General features: G+C 43.0%; 1 protein-coding gene across 2 annotated transcripts; it reads right to left on the reverse strand.

The window, feature by feature from the left end:
* Positions 1–824: 824 nt before the first annotated feature.
* socs1b (suppressor of cytokine signaling 1b) lies at positions 825–8,120 on the reverse strand. Of its 2 annotated transcripts, none has more exons than XM_072657021.1 (2): positions 8,064–8,120; positions 825–2,085 (listed from the first exon to the last, which is right to left on the reverse strand). In XM_072657021.1, the coding sequence occupies exon 2, from the start codon at positions 2,009–2,011 to the stop codon at positions 1,442–1,444; it is 570 nt and encodes a 189-aa protein (XP_072513122.1). In that variant the 5' UTR covers positions 2,012–2,085; positions 8,064–8,120; the 3' UTR covers positions 825–1,441. The 2 variants fall into 2 exon arrangements, with proteins under 2 accessions (XP_072513122.1, XP_072513121.1); XM_072657020.1 differs by lacking the exon at positions 8,064–8,120 and adding an exon at positions 2,602–2,741.
* Between the last annotated feature and the right edge of the window lie 13,356 nt (positions 8,121–21,476).

The following is a 21,476-nucleotide window of genomic DNA, read 5'->3' on the forward strand; positions in this document are numbered from 1 at the left end:
TGATGGAATAAACTTGAAGACATTCAATGAAATTAATTTGGCATTAATTGGAATGGAGTTGTCTTTAGATCTAAAAGAGCAGATTGCCTAATTTACACAAAAGAACTATTTAAACTCAACAAATACAACAATTTTAATACTGTTGGAGTTATCTAGAGTGAGCTAACCTCTTAAAAATTAAGGTTCCACCAAGGTTTTTCCCTATTAGAACCACATTGGGTCCCCAAAAAATGACTTATTAGGTCTGAAGAATCTTTTAGGGTTGCAGTTTAAGGCCTCTGCCTAGGCCCTTTACATCACATAGAGTTTCTTAAAATCCAGATTTTTACACAATTCCACAACTTTCAAATGTAAAAACTATTCTTTACAGAATTCATCAAAATGGTTCTTCCTTGGCACCACATAGAGAACCATTTTCAGAACATTCACTTTAAAGAGTGTTTGGGGCTGCTACTGATAAGCTTTCAGACATGGACGTCATGGTCCCTACGGTCCACTAGATGGAGCTGCTTTCCTGCAAAGCAAGAAGCACCTGACAGGTCTTCACTGATGAGTTTTGTGGTTGAAGGTGACATTTTTGACAGACCCTTCAAAGAAAACAAGTAAATCAAAAATCGGTGAACCTAATGAGACTGTTGGTGTTCGGCCCGCCTCCCCCAGGATCTAAGGAACCAGACAGAGGGAAGATCAACACATCAGGATGTCACCCACGTCAGCAATTCTAAAGAAGAGCAGGTTTCTGTTTCTGTTTCTTCTAAATGTGTCAGTAATCAGAACTTATAACTGAGGATGAGAGGGGAGGGAACAGAGGCGGGAAGTCAGCCTTAGGTAACTGTTGCATTGGTTTAATACCGTTTATGAACATGGTTATTAACAAATAATGTTCTTTTCACATACAAAAGAAAACCGATTTTCTCATCAGGACCGTTATCTTTTAAATTGGTTTGCTGGCCAACAATTAATGCAATCTGAGAACCACTTGCTACTTTGACCAGTGAAATAAGCTACGATTGGGATGCCTGGACTGTTCGAACCAATGGAAATAGGCTGTTGATTTGACATGGACTGAAGCACATTCAATTCAATACCCATGCTTGAAATCTCGGCTCTGGTCACAGAGTAAACTCCCTTCTCCGTTGTGCAGAATACACACCTGACGAATCAAGAGAAAAACTGCCATAGCCATTTCCTATGTCTTTTTCTGGGGTTTTCTCACAAGGGATGATCTGAAATGAACTACGCATTGTCTGCACAGCAGGCGTATGAAATACAGAATGCAATCCTGTAGTAGTGCACTTGATGGTAACAGTACTGACAAATCCTTGAACACACACACACACACAGTCACAAAGAGCTGGCACCGACGGCAAGCCCCGAATAGCTGCAATGAGAGCACGATAGCATTTTTTAAAATATACATCATGTGCAAGTTGACACCCTGTTAGATGGTGAAAGGATAGGAGTTCAGAAAGTCTTTGAGCCCAGCACTCACAGGGAGTCCGCCGATGCTCTCCCTGCCGTACGTCCTTACCACGGCCCTCCTGGACAGCTCCTGGAGGGTCTGGGGCGCGCCTCCACGATAGGGCTTCTGCAGACTCTTTTTGGGGGTCGTCATATAAAACTCCAGCAGGGCAAAGAGGCAAGGGAACGCGTGCTTGCTCCCATCCAAGCTGAAGGCCCCGTCCCTCAGCAGCACCCGCACGCTGGTGGGCCCGTCCTCGGCCCGGTAGCTGAGGGTGAAGAAGATGTCCGTCTGCGTGCTGTCCCGGATCAGGAACGTCCCGACCGGGAGGCCGGCCAGCCGGGCGTGCGCCTCGTCCACGTCCAGGGGACCCCAGTAAAACCCGCTTCTGGCCAGGTAGTCGGCGGCCTGGGTGATGAGGGAGCGGTCCCGCTGGTGGCGGAACGGGTGGAAGTGCGTCGGCGGATCAGAGGGTGCAGGGGGGACCTCAGTTGGCTTAGGTGGACCCTGTGGCGCAGCTGCATGGTCAGGATCATTGTGCTGGACCATTCTATAGCAGGCTCCGGGCAGAGTTGAGCAGTGTCTCCATGGCTTCTATTCATGCAGAAGTGGCCGCCAGCTGACTAGTAGCGGAGAGAGAGAAAGACAAAGCCATTTAGAGAGAGAGGAGAGAGGACCGAAGGAGGAGGAGTCTGCTCCTGCCTAAACACATCAGCATGTGTGCGCTCAGTGTATGGCACATGATGGCATAAGGCAAAACACACGGTCCCACACAGGCTTCCCGGGGGAACAGGGTTAGGTACAAAGCAACTGACAACCGAGGCTCAGCTGGTCAGTGACCTTACCAGCATTTGGGCCAGCACTTCATGAGTCCCAGCAGTTCAGAAGGTCCACCAGAGTGGGCTCAACCGTCTCACACACACACACACACCTAGACGCTGTATAAGAAGAATCCTACACACACATTCCTGTAGCCCCGTTGAACACAAGCAACACCACCAAACCAAAGCTCACGTCCTGCAGCCAGCCAGGATCTCTCTCGCGTCAGACCTCTTTTCTATTCCTCACGCAAGACAGCTGTTTCTCACGCTACCCAGTCTACCCCCACGCCATTCGGTGAGAAAACGATGAAGACCAACCTGTACGCTCTCAAGGTCGCCGTTTCCCTCGACGTCGTGACATTTTGAAAGCATCCCTTTAGCCTAAAACATGTCGCCCCGGCTCCACACAAACCGAAAGTGAAAGCGCTCCGTTCACTTCAGCCGAGCTGCAGCTTGTGGGGAACTGGAGGCTGGCGGTGTAACGCAGAGAGAGAGAGAGAGAGAGAGAGAGAGACAGAGAGAGTGTGTGACAGAGAGAGAGAGAGAGAGAGAGAGAGAGAGAGAGAGAGAGAGAGAGAGAGACAGAGAGAGAGAGAGAGAGAGAGAGAGACAGAGAGTGTGACAGAGAGAGAGAGAGAGAGAGAGAGAGAGAGAGAGTGTGACAGAGAGAGAGAGAGAGAGAGAGAGAGAGAGAGAGTGTGACAGAGAGAGAGAGAGAGAGAGAGAGAGAGAGAGAGAGAGAGAGTCTGCCAGTCTTTCACTGTTGCTAACTTTACATCAGCTCGTATCTCCAACCTCTTCTCATAAACCGAAACGAATCACAGGCGACTAAAACGAGACTGTGCGTCTCTGAACGTCTGGATGTCTGACTTGATTAAGAGCTCTACCATAAAAGTTCACACTGTTTCGAGGTTCTAGACAGGAAAATCTCCATTTCTACCAGTGCTTTTGGATATATAATTAAATATATATATTGTATATATATATATACAAATATAAATATATACACTTATTTCTTACATTCTGACATAATGGGATCTTTCGTGCGAAGAATGAACAAATAGAAATGCCTATATATATATATATAAATAAATAATATATACATATTTGTTTGTATTTATTTATTTATTTATTTTGGTTTTGGGCGTCGTCGTTATAAAAGTCTGAAGTCGTGTTGATTTTCCAGGCGTGCAAACGAACTAATCGAACCGATTATCCTCCACAGGAAACAGCCATACTCAACTAATCGTCTCGGATGGCAGATGCCAGACTTTATTAAGGGCTTCACTATAAGTGAAGTGCGCACTGTTCTGAGGCTACTTTCTCCATTTCCTCACCGGTGTTTCTAGAACTTTTTTTTAGAAGATTCTTACACTGCTGTGGTTGAGGGGGAAAAGCCCAAAAACAAACAAACCCCCCCCCCCCCCCACAAAAAAAAAAGATATTAAAAAGTTTATATATTTATATATGTTTTTTTACTCTTGCATTTTTTTAACATTGACTTCCACTGAATGTTAAGAAGGTTCCGAAGATACAAGAGTTTTGAGATAGAGAGAGATAGATAGATATATAGATAGATAGAGTTGTAGAGGGATATATATATATATATATATATATATATATATATATATATATATATATAGATATATAGATAGATAGATAGATATACAGATAGATCGATAGAGAGAGACAGAGAGAGAGAAAGAGAGAGATAGATAGATATATAGATACACTAACTTATTTTATTCCCCATGCTAGCATGCTTTTGGTTTTGCACGCAGTCTTTATATATATATATATATATATATATATATATATATATATATATATACACAGTCTTAAGCAAATATTGATTTCCTCAGTGTAAATAATCAAACAATTCCACCTACAGGAAACAGACGTCCATATAAAACAGTTCTGCACGTTTTCTGACACGGTTTTCTGTTTTGTTTTCTGACTTTAACTAATTAAATATATAATAAAACAGTGTATTAAAAGTTCCGTTACTTTTGTACACGCCCATTTAATGTTTTTACATATGCTAATTAAGCAAATTAACGTTAATTATGCTTAAAAAGAGGATTAGCGTCGAGGATTAGCACTTAATTTGACTATTTAGTACACGACTATGTATATATATATATATATATCCATTAGAAGGGCAGTTATTAACAGTATAGTATTAGTATGTGTGTTTTGGGTGCAGCTGTATGGTTGTAAGGTTGGCTGAAGTTGGAACTGTCCGGTCCACCTTAAACGCCGCAGCGCTGGCGGTCTGCCCGTCGGCGCTAAGCTCTTTAATCGCTGCGCTATTTAAGGTGGACTGAATAATTCCAACTTCAACCTGCAGGTTTCTGCATAAAAAACGGATCGACACCTTTGCTGCAGGGGTTTTTTCAGGGTCTCCTCGCAGTTCACACTGCAGCCCAGGGTTTTTACCTAACGTCTAGAAAACGTTGCGTTTTGTCTGCAGATGGTCTTCCAAATAACTTCCAATTCGGACCCGGGCGGTGGGAGATCAAAGCCCGTGGGTACATCCAATGGCAATGAACGATGGCAACCGCAAGCCCTCCCCCCTCCCTTCTCCGACACACATGAACACGCACACACACACACACATAATACCACACACACACACACACATAAAACCACACACACGCGCACGCGCACACGCGAGTCCGTTCCTTTTACTTTCACTCTTGAGCCTGAGACTTACGCTAAATCACGTGATTTGCAGCCAGTGTTTTCAATCTTATGACAGCTCTGTATAGAATATCTATAAAACAGCAGGGCTTTGTCTTACACGAGCAGGAGCGAGGAACTAGGATGGAGGGGGAGGGGGGGGGGGATACATGGTATTCACATGCACTCTGTTTCTCTACAGAGGAGGAGAACATGGGAGAGAGAGATAAAGAGATAGAGAGATAGAGAGAGAGAGAGAGAGAGAGAGAGAGAGAGAGATAGAGAGAGAGAGAGAGAGAGAGAGAGATAGAGAGAGAGAGAGAGAAAGAAGTCCCCCAGCACAATAACCCCCTTTTCTCACCTATTATATATATATATATATATATATGACCAAGCATGTTTTATATATATAAATAATGCTTTCACTAACATCACCTGACTGTCAACATTCCTGAAATTTGTCCCACTGAAATGTTTGATATTTCACTATATATTCACTTATTTCTTTTAAATATATAACTTATTCAAATATAAGGAATTTCCTCTTTTTTACACAACACAAATTTGTCAAATTTGCTACGAATCTACATGACAACAAATGCCAACATGCCAGCAAATCTTAAATATATGGCAATATTTCGATTTCAGATATATGACTTCATAAAATATATGAAATGTCCTTATTTACACAACACAAATGTGTCAAATATATGCAACATATTGTCAACAAATCTGATACATGGCAATATATGGATTACAAATATTTGACTTGTTAAAATATATGACATTTCCTTATTTACACAAAACAAATTTGTCAAGTAGACCATCAAATCTTACATATATGGCAATATTTACATTTTAGATATATAACATTGAAATATATGGAATTTCCTTATTTTCACAACACAAATTAGTCAAATTTGCCACAAATCTATTTAACATATATGCCAACAAATCATAAATATATGGCAATATATAGATTTTAAATATATGACTTTTTAAAATATATAGAATTTCCTTACACAACATAAATGTGTCAAATATATGCAACATACTGTCAACAAATCTGATATATGGCAATATATGGATTACAAATATTTGACTTGTTCAATTATATGAAATTTCCTTATTTACACAAAACAAATTTGTCAAATTAGACACAAATCTACGACATATATGCCATCAAATCTTAAATAGATTTAGATTTCAGATATATGACTTATAAGATATTAAAATATATTACATTCAAATATTTAAATATATATATATATATATATATATATATATATATATATATATAATATATATAATTAAAATATACTGACTTTTCTTATTTACACAACACAAATGTATCAAATTTGCCATGAATCTATGTGACATATATGCCAACAAATCTGATATATGGCAATATATAGATTTCACATATATGACATTAAAATATATGTCATATGACTTATTTACATAACACAAATGTGCCAAAATAGCCACAAATCTACGTGACATGTATGCAATCATATTATCCATGTGAGAAATATATCAGCATATACTGTCAGTGTTTCACACATATTTCACGGTACATAATAGAAAATGATATGGAATAAGATTGTCTTCCAGGTCCTGTTGGAGTATTTCTATTGGTCCATTCATCATGAAATGATGACACAATGTAAAGAGCCACATTCAAATCATATCACAAAGTGAAGATATAAGATGGAGACTCGAAGGTGCAGGACAGTGACAGCCTTTCATATGGTTTAATGTTTGCGTATCCTTCCACCAAAGTCTAGTTCCCTAACGATCAGCTTGTTGCTATGTGACAGCCACAAACTCCACTCACTGCACAGCTTGTGTAGTTCCTTCTCCAGCTCCTCCAGCTCCTCCAGCTCCTCACACAGACCAACTGGTTACATATTTTTTGTTTTGTTTTTTTGTTTGTTGTGAATTCTTGTTTTCGTTCTTTTAGTTTCATTTTAGGTCAGTCTTGTTTTGTTTTGCTCAGGGCGTTTGTGTTACTTGCTGGTTCATTATATGATTTATAGCAACGGCGTTCAGTTTTTGTGAAGAAAAAAAAAGCGTGGTAGAAACAAAGTGTTGCATAAAAAAAGTCATTTATTACTCTTTGCAAAAATAAGAAGTTTGAAAAAAATTGGTATGATGTGAAATATATATATATATATATATATATGTATATATATATATATATAGGATGCTAACTATATAAAGTATTCATAAGTGTTATATATTTAAAAAAGAACATATATATATATATTTAACATATATAACTGTTTTGGTTTTATGCATCATGACTCATACAGTGATACAGTGTTTTTGAAACACTTAACCAATCAGCTTGCGTGGCCGCAACTTACTGTTGTATAAAAACATGTAATTAATTAATTTTTGCAAAAAAAAAAAGTTAAAAAAAATTCTAATATATGAAGTATATATAGTATGCTAACTATATATAGTGGTGTATGTAAATATATACTTAACTTTGTTTTGGTTTATGCATCATGACTCGTTCCTATAACTATTGAACTTGTTGTCAATGATACTCCAATATTTCCCCCTGTACTGTACTAACCAAGCCAATTCCTACAATTCCTAGAGTAATGACCTAATAATGTACAATTCAGAAGCCTTTTAGCCATTTGCCAAACCAATGTGACGCCTATATACATTAATGACAACCAGCAAGTACATTATAGCTTATGTAAATGTACTGTATTACAGGCAACTACTTTTTTTCAGGAACTGCTGGAAACTGCTGTAGAACAGAATGACTAATGATACTGTTGCCTTGGGAAGCTTTTATGGCAATTTACTTAGTAAATAAGTAATTAGTTATTGACTTAGATTGGATGGCTGGTAATTACAGTGCGTTCCAGGCCTGAGTGGTCTTTCAGAGAACTGAGCTAACTGAAAATGGTGGGAAATGGTAGCATATTTTATTTTTTGATGCATCGCAACATGAATGGAGATGTGGAGATCATTGCGATGCACAGATTTGCACAAATCAGGCGCTGAGCAGGTCTATTGATTTTGCTTTGTTCGACTTGCACAGTCAACAAAGTCTTCTTACTGTAGTTGCTACTCACCTACAGCTCTGAGGTCCGCTAAGAATCTGCTCGATACAGCCAGTGAGATGACAAGTCCTTCGATTCCTGTCGAGGAAAATGCAAAGGTCAGTAAGGGAACCCATAGCTGAAATATTAGCACCGATGAGGCTCCTGGACCACAGCAAGAAGTTCACTAACACTATAAGGTGTAGACTATATACTGACCAGTTAGTGAACTCGAAACATCGTAACATACTAACCCCTTGTTGCTATGTTGCTATGCCAACGTACGCCGACAACGTATGCCAACAACTCTAGCACACAGAGTTACCCTAGCTAACAGGTTTAATTCAGGCTAATACAGGCTAACTCTAGCACACAGAGTTACCCTAGCTAACAGGTTTAATTCAGGCTAGCACAGGCTTACTCTAGCACACAGAGTTACCCTAGCTAACAAGTTTAATTCAGGCTAATACAGGCTAACTCTAGCACACAGAGTTACCCTAGCTAACAGGTTTAATTCAAGCTAATACAGGCTAACTCTAGCACACAGAGTTACCCTAGCTAACAGGTTTAATTCAGGCTAATACAGGCTAACTCTAGCACACAGATTACCCTAGCTAACAGGTTTAATTCAGGCTAGCACAGACTATCTCTAGCACACAGAGTTACCCTAGCTAACAGGTTTAATTCAGGCTAATACAGGCTAACGCTAGCACACAGAGTTACCCTAGCTAACAGGTTTAATTCAGGCTAATACAGGCTAACTCTAGCACACAGAGTTACCCTAGCTAACAGGTTTAATTCAGGCTAATACAGGCTAACTCTAGCACACAGAGTTACCCTAGCTAACTTTAGCTGATAGTGTAACAGGTGGGATTGCAAGTGGGCCAGTGGAATAAGGCGCTGTCAGTTTGATCACAGGGTCGCTGGTTCGAATCCCGGTCATGCTGCTAGCCATTGGCATCCGAGAGAGCGCTTCCCTCCAGGTGCGTTGGTTGCCCGGTGACGTCGCATCGACGGCAGTTGGAAAAAGAGGGACTGGCTGGCTGTGCAGGTGTTGATCTTCACCCCCCTTAGTGCCTGGAGCATTGAATTTGATAGGGGAGGGAGGTGGTGGGGGGGTGTATGTACGAGTTGTGAAACCGGCGGAAATTGGGGAGTTTAAGTTTGGCTCTGAAACAATATTTCAAACGAATACTTAATGAAGCTCAGAAAGTTCCGCTGCCTTTTCCGGCCTCTGACAGGGCTGTTAATCATTTCACTGCTTTTGTAACCCTATAAAAACAATCCTCTTACTTCCCCGCGATTGTAATTCATCTAGATCCGGTTTTGGCATTGGTGCTGGCAGACACATACATGCAAAATATCGGATCTTGGCATCAGCCCATAATTCCCATCCTGGACCGTCCGTAGACTGTCTTGCCAACTTTCTGTGACGCTTGTTTAACCTTGGTCAGTCACTGCAGAGGAATGCATGTGTGCACGGACAGGTCAGCCGCAGGGGGAGGCCGGGGGAGACCTCCAGGATGTGATGACAGGGCTTGATGAGCGAGTCCTCATGTTAGCTTTGTGTCTGCTCGGCCCTCTACACAATAGAATGGCCGTATTTCCACGTCTTGCGAACGTGCTCTAGAACCAATTCATAAAGGCCATTTAAAGAACTATACATGTCTATAATGTGTCCAAATGTTTGTAGACACCCCTTCTAATGAATGCATTCAGCTAGTGCAATCAAATCCTCACAGCAATGCTCCCCCAATATCTACTAGAAAGTCTACAGTAACAGTAGAGACAGTTTCTCCAATAAAAGCAGGATAAACTGTACAGTGTGATACCATATATACTATCACAGTGCATCTTGGGAGGTGTTTACACCTGGCTTTTTTATGCGGACAAGTGAAATCCGACGTCATCCGATCACACAGTGCATCTTGGGGGGGAGGGGGGTGTTTAGACCTGGGTTTTTTTTTTGGCGGACAAGTGAAATCCGATGTCATCCGATCACACAGCGCATCTTGGGGGGGGGGGGGGGGTGTTTACACCTGGGTTTTTTATGCGGACAAGTGAAATCCGACGTCATCCGATCACACAGTGCATCTTGGGGGGGAGGGGGGTGTTTAGACCTGGGTTTTTTTTATGCGGACAAGTGAAATCCGACGTCATCCGATCACACAGTGCATCTTGGGGGGGAGGGGGGTGTTTAGACCTGGGGTTTTTTTTGGCGGACAAGTGAAATCCGATGTCATCCGATCACACAGCGCATCTTAGGCGAGAGGGGGGTGTTTACACCTGGGGTTTTTTTGGCAGACAAGTGAAATCCGATGTCATCCGATCACACCGTGCATCTTGGGCGAGAGCGGGGTGTTTACACCTGGCTTTTTTATGCGGACAAGTGAAATCCGACGTCATACGATCACACAGCGCATCTTGGGCGAGAGGGGGGTGTTTACACCTGGCTTTTTTATGGGGACAAGTGAAATCCGACGTCATCCGATCACACAGTGCATCTTGGGCGAGAGGGGAGTGTTTACACCTGGCTTTTTTATGCGGACAAGTGAAATCCGCCGTCATCCGATCACACAGCGCATCTTGGGCGAGAGGGGGGTGTTTACACCTGGGTTTTTTTTGGCAGACAAGTGAAATCCGATGTCATCCGATCACACAGCGCATCTCGGGGGGGAGGGGGGTGTTTACACCTGGGTTTTTTTTGGCGGACAAGTGAAATCCGACGTCATCCGATCACACAGCGCATCTTGGGCGAGAGGGGGGTGTTTACACCTGGGTTTTTTATGCGGACAAGTGAAATCAGACGCCATCCGATCACACCGTGCATCTTGGGGGGGAGGGGGGTGTTTACACCTGGCTTTTTTATGCGGACAAGTGAAATCCGACGTCATCCGATCACACAGTGCATCTTGGGGGGGAGGGGGGTGTTTACACCTGGCTTTTTTATGCGGACAAGTGAAATCCGACGTCATCCGATCACACAGCGCATCTTGGGCGAGAGGGGGGTGTTTACACCTGGCTTTTTTATGCGGACAAGTGAAATCCGACGTCATCCGATCACACAGCGCATGTTGGGCGAGAGGGGAGTGTTTACACCTGGCTTTTTTATGCGGACAAGTGAAATCCGACATCATCCGATCACACAGCGCATCTTGGGCGAGAGGGGGGTGTTTACACCTGGGTTTTTTATGCGGACAAGTGAAATCCGATGTCATCCGATCACACAGCGCATCTTGGGCGAGAGGGGGTGTTTAGACCTGGGTTTTTTTTGGCGGACAAATGAAATCCGACGTCATCCGATCACACAGCACATCTTGGGGGGGAGGGGGGTGTTTACACCTGGCTTTTTTATGCGGACAAGTGAAATCCGACGTCATCCGATCACACAGCGCATCTTGGGCGAGAGGGGGGTGTTTACACCTGGCTTTTTTATGCAGACAAATGAAATCCAACATCATCCGATCACACAGCGCATCTTGGGGGGGAGGGGGGTGTTTACACCTGGGTTTTTTTTGGCAGACAAGTGAAATCCGACGTCATCCGATCACACAGCGCATCTTGGGCGAGAGGGGGGTGTTTACACCTGGGTTTTTTATGCGGACAAGTGAAATCAGTCGCATCCGATCACACCGTGCATCTTGGGGGGGAGGGGGGTGTTTACACCTGGCTTTTTTATGCGGACAAGTGAAATCCGACGTCATCCGATCACACAGCGCATCTTGGGGGGGAGGGGGGCGTTTACACCTGGCTTTTTTATGCGGACAAGTGAAATCCGACGTCATTCGATCACACAGCGCATCTTGGGCGAGAGGGGGGTGTTTACACCTGGCTTTTTTATGCGGACAAGTGAAATCCGACGTCATCCGATCACACAGCGCATCTTGGGCGAGAGGGGAGTGTTTACACCTGGCTTTTTTATGCGGACAAGTGAAATCCGACGTCATCCGATCACACAGCGCATCTTGGGCGAGAGGGGGGTGTTTACACCTGGGTTTTTTATGCGGACAAGTGAAATCTGACGTCATCCAATCACACAGCGCATCTTGGGGGGGAGGGGGGTGGTTACACCTGGCTTTTTTATGCGGACAAGTGAAATCCGACGTCATCCGATCACACAGCGCATCTTGGGGGGGAGGGGGGTGTTTACACCTGGCTTTTTTTTGGCGGACAAGTGAAATCGATGTCATCCGATCACACAGCGCATTTTGGGGGGGAGGGGGGTGTTTACACCTGGGTTTTTTTTGGCAGACAAGTGAAATCCGACATCATCCGATCACACAGCGCATCTTGGGGGGGAGGGGGGTGTTTACACCTGGCTTTTTTTTGGCAGACAAGTGAAATCCGATGTCATCCGATCACACAGCACATCTTGGGGGGGAGGGGGGTGTTTACACCTGGGTTTTTTTTGGCAGACAAGTGAAATCCGACGTCATCCGATCACACAGTGCATCTTGGGGGGGAGGGGGGTGTTTACACCTGGCTTTTTTATGCGGACAAATAAAATCCGACGTCATCCGATCACACAGCGCATCTTGGGGGGGAGGGGGGTGTTTACACCTGGGTTTTTTTTGGCAGACAAGTGAAATCCGACGTCATCCGATCACACAGTGCATCTTGGGGGGGAGGGGGGTGTTTACACCTGGCTTTTTTATGCGGACAAATAAAATCCGACGTCATCCGATCACACAGCGCATCTTGGGGGGGAGGGGGGTGTTTACACCTGGCTTTTTTATGCGGACAAATAAAATCCGACGTCATCCGATCACACAGCGCATCTTGGGGGGGAGGGGGGTGTTTACACCTGGGTTTTTTTTGGCAGACAAGTGAAATCCGACGTCATCCGATCACACAGTGCATCTTGGGGGGGAGGGGGGTGTTTACACCTGGCTTTTTTATGCGGACAAATAAAATCCGACGTCATCCGATCACACAACGCATCTTGGGCGAGAGGGGGGTGTTTACACCTGGGGTTTTTTTGGCAGACAAATGAAATCCGATGTCATCCGATCACACAGCGCATCTTGGGGGGGGAGGGGGGTGTTTACACCTGGGTTTTTTTTGGCAGACAAGTGAAATCCGACGTCATCCGATCACACAGCGCATCTTGGGGGGGAGGGGGGTGTTTACACCTGGCTTTTTTTTGGCGGACAAGTGAAATCGATGTCATCCGATCACACAGCGCATCTTGGGGGGGAGGGGGGTGTTTACACCTGGGTTTTTTTTGGCAGACAAGTGAAATCCGACATCATCCGATCACACAGTGCATCTTGGGCGAGAGGGGGGTGTTTACACCTGGGTTTTTTTTGGCAGACAAGTGAAATCCGACGTCATCCGATCACACAGCGCATCTTGGGCGAGAGCGGGGTGTTTAGACCTGGGTTTTTTTTGGCGGACAAATGAAATCCGATGTCATCCGATCACACCGTGCATCTTGGGCGAGAGGGGGGTGTTTACACCTGGGTTTTTTTTGGCGGACAAGTGAAATTAGACGCCATCCAATCACACAGTGCATCTTGGGGGGGAGGGGGTGTTTACACCTGGCTTTTTTTATGCGGACAAATGAAATCTGACGTCATCCGATCACACAGCGCATCTTGGGGGGGAGGGGGGTGTTTACACCTGGGGTTTTTTTGGCGGACAAAGGAAATCCAACGTCATCCGATCACACAGCGCATCTTGGGGGGGAGGGGGGTGTTTACACCTGTTTTTTTTTTGGCGGACAAATAAAATCCGACGTCATCCGATCACACAGCGCATCTTGGGCGAGAGGGGGGTGTTTACACCTGGCTTTTTTATTCGGACAAATGAAATCCGACATCATCCGATCACACAACGCATCTTGGGGGGAAGGGGGGTGTTTACACCTGGGGTTTTTTTGGCAGACAAGTGAAATCCGACGTCATCCGATCACACAGCACATCTTGGGGGGGAGGGGGGTGTTTACACCTGGCTTTTTTATGCGGACAAGTGAAATCCGACGTCATCCGATCACACAGCGCATCTTGGGCGAGAGGGGGGTGTTTACACCTGGCTTTTTTATGCGGACAAATGAAATCCGACATCATCCGATCACACGGCGCATCTTGGGGGGGAGGGGGGTGTTTAGACCTGGGTATTTTTGGCGGACAAGTGAAATCCGACGTCATCCGATCACACAGCGCATCTTGGGCGGGAGGGGGGTGTTTACACCTGGGGGTTTTTTGGCGGACAAGTGAAATCCGACGTCATCTGATCACACAGCGCATCTTGGGCGAGAGGGGGGTGTTTACACCTGGGTTTTTTTTGGCAGACAAGTGAAATCCGATGTCATCCGATCACACAGCGCATCTTGGGGGGGGGGGGGGGGTTCTGTGGTCCGTGGTCCGATCGCCAAGAAAACAGGCCCATAAAAAACCCAGCATGCAAATGTTTGTTATGGATTACAACAGCAGCAACAATGATGCTATATGGAAACATATTTAAAACCCTACTCAAAGAACCATAAAAAGGGTTCTTTACTAAGGGCAGTGTAAAGAAGCATATGGTTCAACATTTGGGTTCTAACGAACCCCAAAAAAGGGTTCTGCTATTATTACGCACTGTTAGAACCCTTTTGTCTTAGAGTGAAATGGCACATTTCAATACATCCAATAGGGTTCCATATAGCACCACTGCCTTTACCAAAGAAACCCTAAAGAACCTCTTTTAAACCCCTTTTTAGTACAGATACACACTGACATCCTACTGCTACTGGCTGTAGCTATGCCTGTAACAGCCGTGTGCCTGTGAGTATAAGTAGGTATAGGTAGCCTTTGCTGTTGCCACCTTTCTTCTGAAAATACAGGATTAAGCCTACATTAAAAACAGCACTTACCAGAGAGCCGACAAGCAGCGTGCTCCAGCCACAGCTGACTGGGGATTACAGCACTGCGTGCTTTGGTATACACACCCACTTCAGGTAGGCCTAGACGTTCTTTAAAGGACCAGGTGCTCGTAAAACAGAGCAACGTTTGCTTTCAGTTCAGTGTGAAACCTGCAGTAACCTGTTGTTTAACCTCTTTCAACCCATTTCTGGAAGTGTGCTGCAGAGACACGCCTTCATCTTAACCACACAGTTGTAGCTGCCCAGCAGCTGTTCCAGCAGAGGCGGGAGAACTGGGTTTATATGGTCCTGAAAATGGGTTCATATAGTGGAAACTGTATAGAACATCTAACGGTCCTTTTAAAGACCCCCTATACAAAAGACTTTCTTCCCTTTGATACACTGTTCAAAGTATAAGATCCTAAAGGGTATTTTGAAGGGTCATCATTTGAAAGACTTCAAAGAATTTTTATCTATATCTTCTAAAACCTTTTCCTGAAGGTCTCTCAGAGCACCTTAAGAGGTTCCTCCACTGTTTCAAACTGAAGAACCTATTGTTGGGGAGTTATTATTGGGGTGAGGTAGAGCAGTGAGGTAGAGCAGGGATCATCCAACATTCTGACCTCGCTAGTGCTCTTGCTGCCGAACACAATCAAATCCTCACAGCAATGCTCCTCCAAAATCTAGTAGAAAGCCTTCTTCTCTTGACAGCAGAGAAAGTTACTATAATAGCCTTGCATTCAGAAGAAACTAGGGATGAGCAGGTGTCCCAATACTTTGGGGTTTAGATTAAGGTTGTGATTTAGGGTTGATTTAGGGTTTAGGGTGGATTTAAGGTTTAGGTTTAGATTAAGGTTGGGATTTAGGGTTGATTTAGGGTTTAGGGTGGATTTAAGGTTTAGGTTTAGATTAAGGTTGGGATTTAGGGTTTACGGTTGATTTAAGATTTAGGTTTAGATTAAGGTTGGGATTTAGGGTTGATTTAAGGTTTAGGTTAAGTTTGAGATTTAGGGTTGATTTAAGGTTTAGGTTTAGGTTAAGGTTGGGATTTAGGGTTGATTTAAGGTTTAGGTTTAGGTTTAGGTTGGGATTTAGGGTCGATTTAAGATTTAGGTTAAGGTTAAGGTTGGAATTTAGGGTCGATTTAAGGTTTAGGTTAAGGTTTAGGTTAAATTTGGGATTTAGGGTTGATTTAAGGTTTAGGTTAAGGTTGGAATTTAGGGTCGATTTAAGGTTTAGGTTTGGGTTAAGGTTGGGATTTAGGGTCGATTTATGGGTTGGGTTTAGATTAAGGTTGGGATTTAGGGTCGATTTAGGGTTTAGGTTAAGAGTCGGATTTAGAGTTGATTTATGGTTTAGGTTAAGGTTGGGATTTAGGGTCGATTTAAGGTTTAGGTTTAGGTTAAGGTTGGGATTTAGGGTTGATTTGAGGTTTAGGTTAAGGTTGGGATTTAGGGTCGATTTAGGGTTTAGGTTAAGGTTGGAATTTAGAGTTGATTTATGGTTTAGGTTAAGGTTGGGATTTAGAGTTGATTTATGGTTTAGGTTTAGGTTAAGGTTGGGATTTAGGGTCGATTTAGGGTTTAGGTTGGGATTTAGAGTTGATTTAAGGTTTAGGTTAAGGTTGGGATTAAGGGTTGATTCATGGTTTAGGGTTTAGGTTAAGGTTGGGATTTAGGGTCGATTTATGGTTTAGGTTTAGGTTAAGGTTGGGATTAAGGGTTGATTTATGGTTTAGGGTTTAGTTTATGGTTGGTATTTAGGGTTGATTTAAGGTTTAGGTTAAGGTTAAGGTTGGGATTTAGGGTCGATTTATGGTTTAGGGTTTAGTTTAAGGTTGGGATTTAGGGTCAATTTATGGTTTAGGTTTAGGTTAAGGTTGGGATTTAGGGTTGATTTAAGGTTTAGGTTAAGGTTTAGGTTAAGTTTGGGATTTAGGGTCGATTTAAGGTTAGGGTTAGGGAGTTACATTTATTAGACGTTCAGTCGAATGTTAGTTGAATGTTAGGTGAGCATCTACGAGATCTGCAACGAACCATCCAAGTAAAGTGATACCATATTTTGTAATCCACAAAATATTTATTCCACACAGTCACACAGTCAGAGGTCACACTATCAGCAGCCAGAGCCTGGAGGAGCACAATTGGCCATTGTCCCTCTCTCTGAGTAGATGGCTCTCTGTCTCAAAAAAAATAAGAAAACATCCAGCATGCCAAACCTAGACACTCGAGTAAAGGACCCGGTTTCGTGTGCTGGAACGTTCTTAACCTCTTTCTTTTCTTTCTTAAACAAAATGAAAGTAAGAAGCTGCAGAATGTAAGAACACACCACTCCACCACACTAAATCTCTTCCAGTCACTCTCTGCTTTTCTGTAAACTTTGTTAAGCGTGACACGTGGGTTGTTGAGAATGTTCACTGTTGGCTTTGTTACCCACAAAACAATAGTGGAACCAATTTTGGTATTATAAAGACCCTTTCTTAAAGGCTCTTTAACCCCTTAAACCCCCCTTTGTATTCAGTTATTGAATCCAAATGCAGAAACCATGAATTATTGATTAACCTCTTAGGGAGTCCCTCAAGGTTATATTGTAGGGCCTATAAAGCTAATGTTTAATTGAATAGCTGTGTACTACTCTGTATAGGCCCTACAATAGAACCTTGAGGGACTCCATAAGAGAAGGACACTGGTGTCCAATTTAACATCAGCTTCATAGGCCCTACAATAGAACCTTAAGGGAATGCATAAAAGAAGGACACTGCTGTCCTGTCCAATTTAACATCAGCTTCATAGGCCCTACAATAGAACCTAGAGGGACTCCATAAGAGAAGGACACTGCTGTCCTGTCCAATTTAACATCAACTTCATAGGCCCTACAATAGAACCTTGAGGGACTCCGTAAGAGAAGGACACTGCTGTCCAATTTAACATAAGCTTCATAGGCCCAACAATAGAACCTTAAGGGACTGCATAAAAGAAGGACACTGCTGTCCTGTCCAATTTAACATCAGCTTTATAGACCCTATAATAGAACCTTGAGGGACTCCATAAGAGAAGGACACTGCTGTTTAATTGAACATTGGCTTCCTAGGCCCTACAATTGAACCTTAAGGGACTCCATAAGATAAGTGTGGCCTTACATACAGAGTCAAGGGCATTAAGCAACCATCTACAAGAGGAGTTCCTTGTGTATCTACTCTAGTTTATGTAATCAGTCCTCGATTAGAGGAAATCAGGTGAGCTGCCGGTGGAACTGGACAAATCCATACAGTGTCTGGAGTCAGCAGTCAAACCTGTGTCCTGCTAACTGCGTTTTTACAAGCAACATAGCAATAACTTAGAGATTAGTGGTTACTTGAAATCATGTGAAAATGAATGCGGTTTAAACGTTGCCAAACCTGTAAGTCTATATACACACTCGTTAACATAATTTGTAGTTCATTCGTCATGTAAATACCGCTGAAGCTTACAGACTGGCTGCTACATGGCCGTGTAATTTGTAAAGCTGCCATTAGTCTATTCAGCAAAATGAAAGTAAAAAAAAAAAAATAAAAAAAAATGGTGAGAAACATCCAGCATGCCAAACCTAGACGCTTGACCCGGTTTGGTATGCTGGAACGTTCTTAACCTCTTTCTTTTCTTTTCTCTTTCAAACAAAATGAAAGTAAGAAGCTGCAGAATGTAAGAACACACCACTCCACCACACTAAATCACTTCCAGTCACTCTCTGCTTTTCTGTAAACTTTGTTAAGTGTGACACGTGGGTTGTTGAAAATGTTCACTGTTGGCTTTGTTAACCGCACCTAGGCTCTCAGTCCGGGTGAAAGAAAGGCTCAGGTACTGCAGTCTTGCCTTTTTCTGGAACAGTGCGAGGGCGGCCAGTGGTTCCATGCATTGACCACAGCTACTGTGAAGTCTTCTGAAGGCTGGAGGCTTCTTTCTGCTTTGTGGACCAGTATTGTTTGTTGAACACCAGCAACTTTTGAAGCAGTCAACTGATAACTGCTTAGTTTAGTGCATCCTGTGGAGTCCCTCAGGGTTTTGTCTTAGGGCCTAGATGTTTTCGAGAACACACCACACTAAATCACTTCCAATCCCTCTCTGCTGAAAGACTGTGGCTTGTGGAACCCTTCTTGGTACTATAGGAACCTTTTTTAATGCCTTGAACCCTAGGTTTATTATTCAGTTTGTAATTCTAATGCAGAAACCATGAATTATTTGGTAACCGCTTAGTTTAGTGCATCCTGTGGAGTCCCTCAGGGTTCTATTTTAGGGCCTATGAAGTTGGTGTTAAATTTGACACACCAGCAGCTTTTGAAGCAGTCGATTTGTCCAATTGTAAGCCAAAAGGGTTCAATGTAGTACCAAAAAAGTTCTTTGACTTGTAATAGTAGCGGAAACAATTTCAAGTTAAAAGTTGAAACCACACATGATTTCAGAACCATTTCATCTGGGAAAGAACCATTCCTGCATTGGTACAGAACCATTGCTTCCAAAAATCGTACTATCGTACTAAAAATGCATTGACAGTTTTTAAAGGTTCTTCGAAGAACCATTTTAGTTTGCTCTAAGAAACAAAGGTTCTTTATAGTACTGAAAAACTGTGCATTGTGGAACCATTTTTGGTACTATATAGAACCTTTTTTCAAAGGCTCCTTAATCCATTGAACCTTAGGGTTATTATTCAGTTTGTAATTCTAATGCAGAAACCATGAATTATTTGGTAACCGCTTAGTTTAGTGCATCCTGTGGAGTCCCTCAGGGTTCTATTTTAGGGCCTAGATAGAACATTTTCTTAACCTCTTTCTTGAGTTTTGGATCTATATAGAACCATATTTAAATGATTTAAGGAACATTTTAAAGAACCACATGCAAGACATTTTCAGTGTATATGAAAACTCATTTAGCATGCTAAGAAGAATTTAAGCATTCATTGTTTTTTATGCACTACATGGACAAAAGTATAGGGACACCTAATTATTTTTTTTTTTTGTAAATTCAAGGCTAATAAAAGAGTTGATCATGCTTTTGTTGGAGTAACTGTCTCCACTGTCCATTGAAGAAAACCTTCTACTATATTTTTGGAGGAGCATTGTTGCCAGATTTTGATTGCATTCAGCGACAAAAGCGCGAGTGAGGTCAGGACGTAGGGCGATCACCACCCCACCTAATCCCAAAAATATCAAATGGTGCACCATCCATCATTCCAGAGAACACAGTACCACTGCTCCACAGCTCAGTGCTGGAGAGGGGGGGGGGTATACCCCTCTATGAGCTCCAGAGAGTTCTATTTCACTGGCAGTACTTCTCCACAGGGACTAGACAAGCTGTGTATTGAGTCAGTAATAAGTGTGGCTTAAAGTAACTGATTGCATTCATTAGAAGGGGTGTCCACAAACATTTGGAAATGGTTCTTTGAGTTGGCATGGTGCCATATAGAACCCCTGAAGAACCCACCTGTTTAAAGGTATACTATGCTCTGAGAAGAAAGGTAGGATTCTACGGGCCTGTGACTGACCTAGAGCCCTAAGAAATGTGTCGTGGGGCCTAGTATAATATATTTTAATGGGGCCCAAAATCCCTGGCAGTGCCCCTTGGCCTTGACTAAATAACCCTTGAAGAACCCCCTTGTCCTTCTTGTTAGAGGTGCACAGCTTGTTCGCATACCGAGTATCTAGCAGCATTTGGAGGTATGCAGTTTTCATTCTGATAAACTGTCCTATTAGATCTTCATGAAGCGAAGGAGCCGACTGCCAAACAAGAAAGAAGAAAAGAGGAACTTTCCACATACTATACTTCTACATTCTTTGGTAATAATGGAACCTTGGAAACTGCAATCAGACTTCAACAAGCTAAACCAACCTTCACTTTCAGAATGATCTCAGATCCACCAGCGATCGTCATGAAACTAAGCAGAAAGAAATGAGAAAGTTTCATAGGTCCTACAATAGAACCTTGAGGGACTCCATAAGAGAAGGACACTGCTGTCCTGTCCAATTTAACATCAGCTTCATAGGCCCTACAATAGAACCTTGAGGGACTCCATAAGAGAAGGACACTGTTGTCCTGTCCAATTTAACATCAGCTTCATAGGCCCTACAACAGAACCTTGAGGGACTCCATAAGAGAAGGACACTGTTGTCCTGTCCAATTTAACATCAGCTTCATAGGCCCTACAATAGAACCTTGAGGGATTCCATAAGAGAAGGACACTACTGTCCTGTCCAATTTAACATCAGCTTTATAGGCCCTACAATAGAACCTTGAGGGACTCCATAAGAGAAGGACACTGTTGTCCTGTCCAATTTAACATCAGCTTTATAGGCCCTACAATAGAACCTTGAGGGACTCCATAAGAGAAGGACACTACTGTCCTGTCCAATTTAACATCAGCTTTATAGGCCCTACAATAGAACCTTGAGGGACTCCATAAGAGAAGGACACTACTGTCCTGTCCAATTTAACATCAGCTTTATAGGCCCTACAATAGAACCTTGAGGGACTCCATATGATAAGTGTGGCCTTACAAGGGCATTAAGCTGGTTTATTATTAAGTTAATAAATCATTAATAAAAGCATTAATAAAGAGTCTAGCGCCTGGAA

Source organism: Salminus brasiliensis, chromosome 15 (assembly GCF_030463535.1).
Source record: "Salminus brasiliensis chromosome 15, fSalBra1.hap2, whole genome shotgun sequence".
NCBI lineage: Eukaryota > Metazoa > Chordata > Actinopteri > Characiformes > Bryconidae > Salminus > Salminus brasiliensis.

What these genes read in the sequence shown, in the direction of transcription:
- socs1b (XM_072657021.1), bottom strand. Translation starts at nt 2,011, where the DNA reads ATGGTCCAGCACAATGATCCTGACCATGCAGCTGCGCCACAGGGTCCA.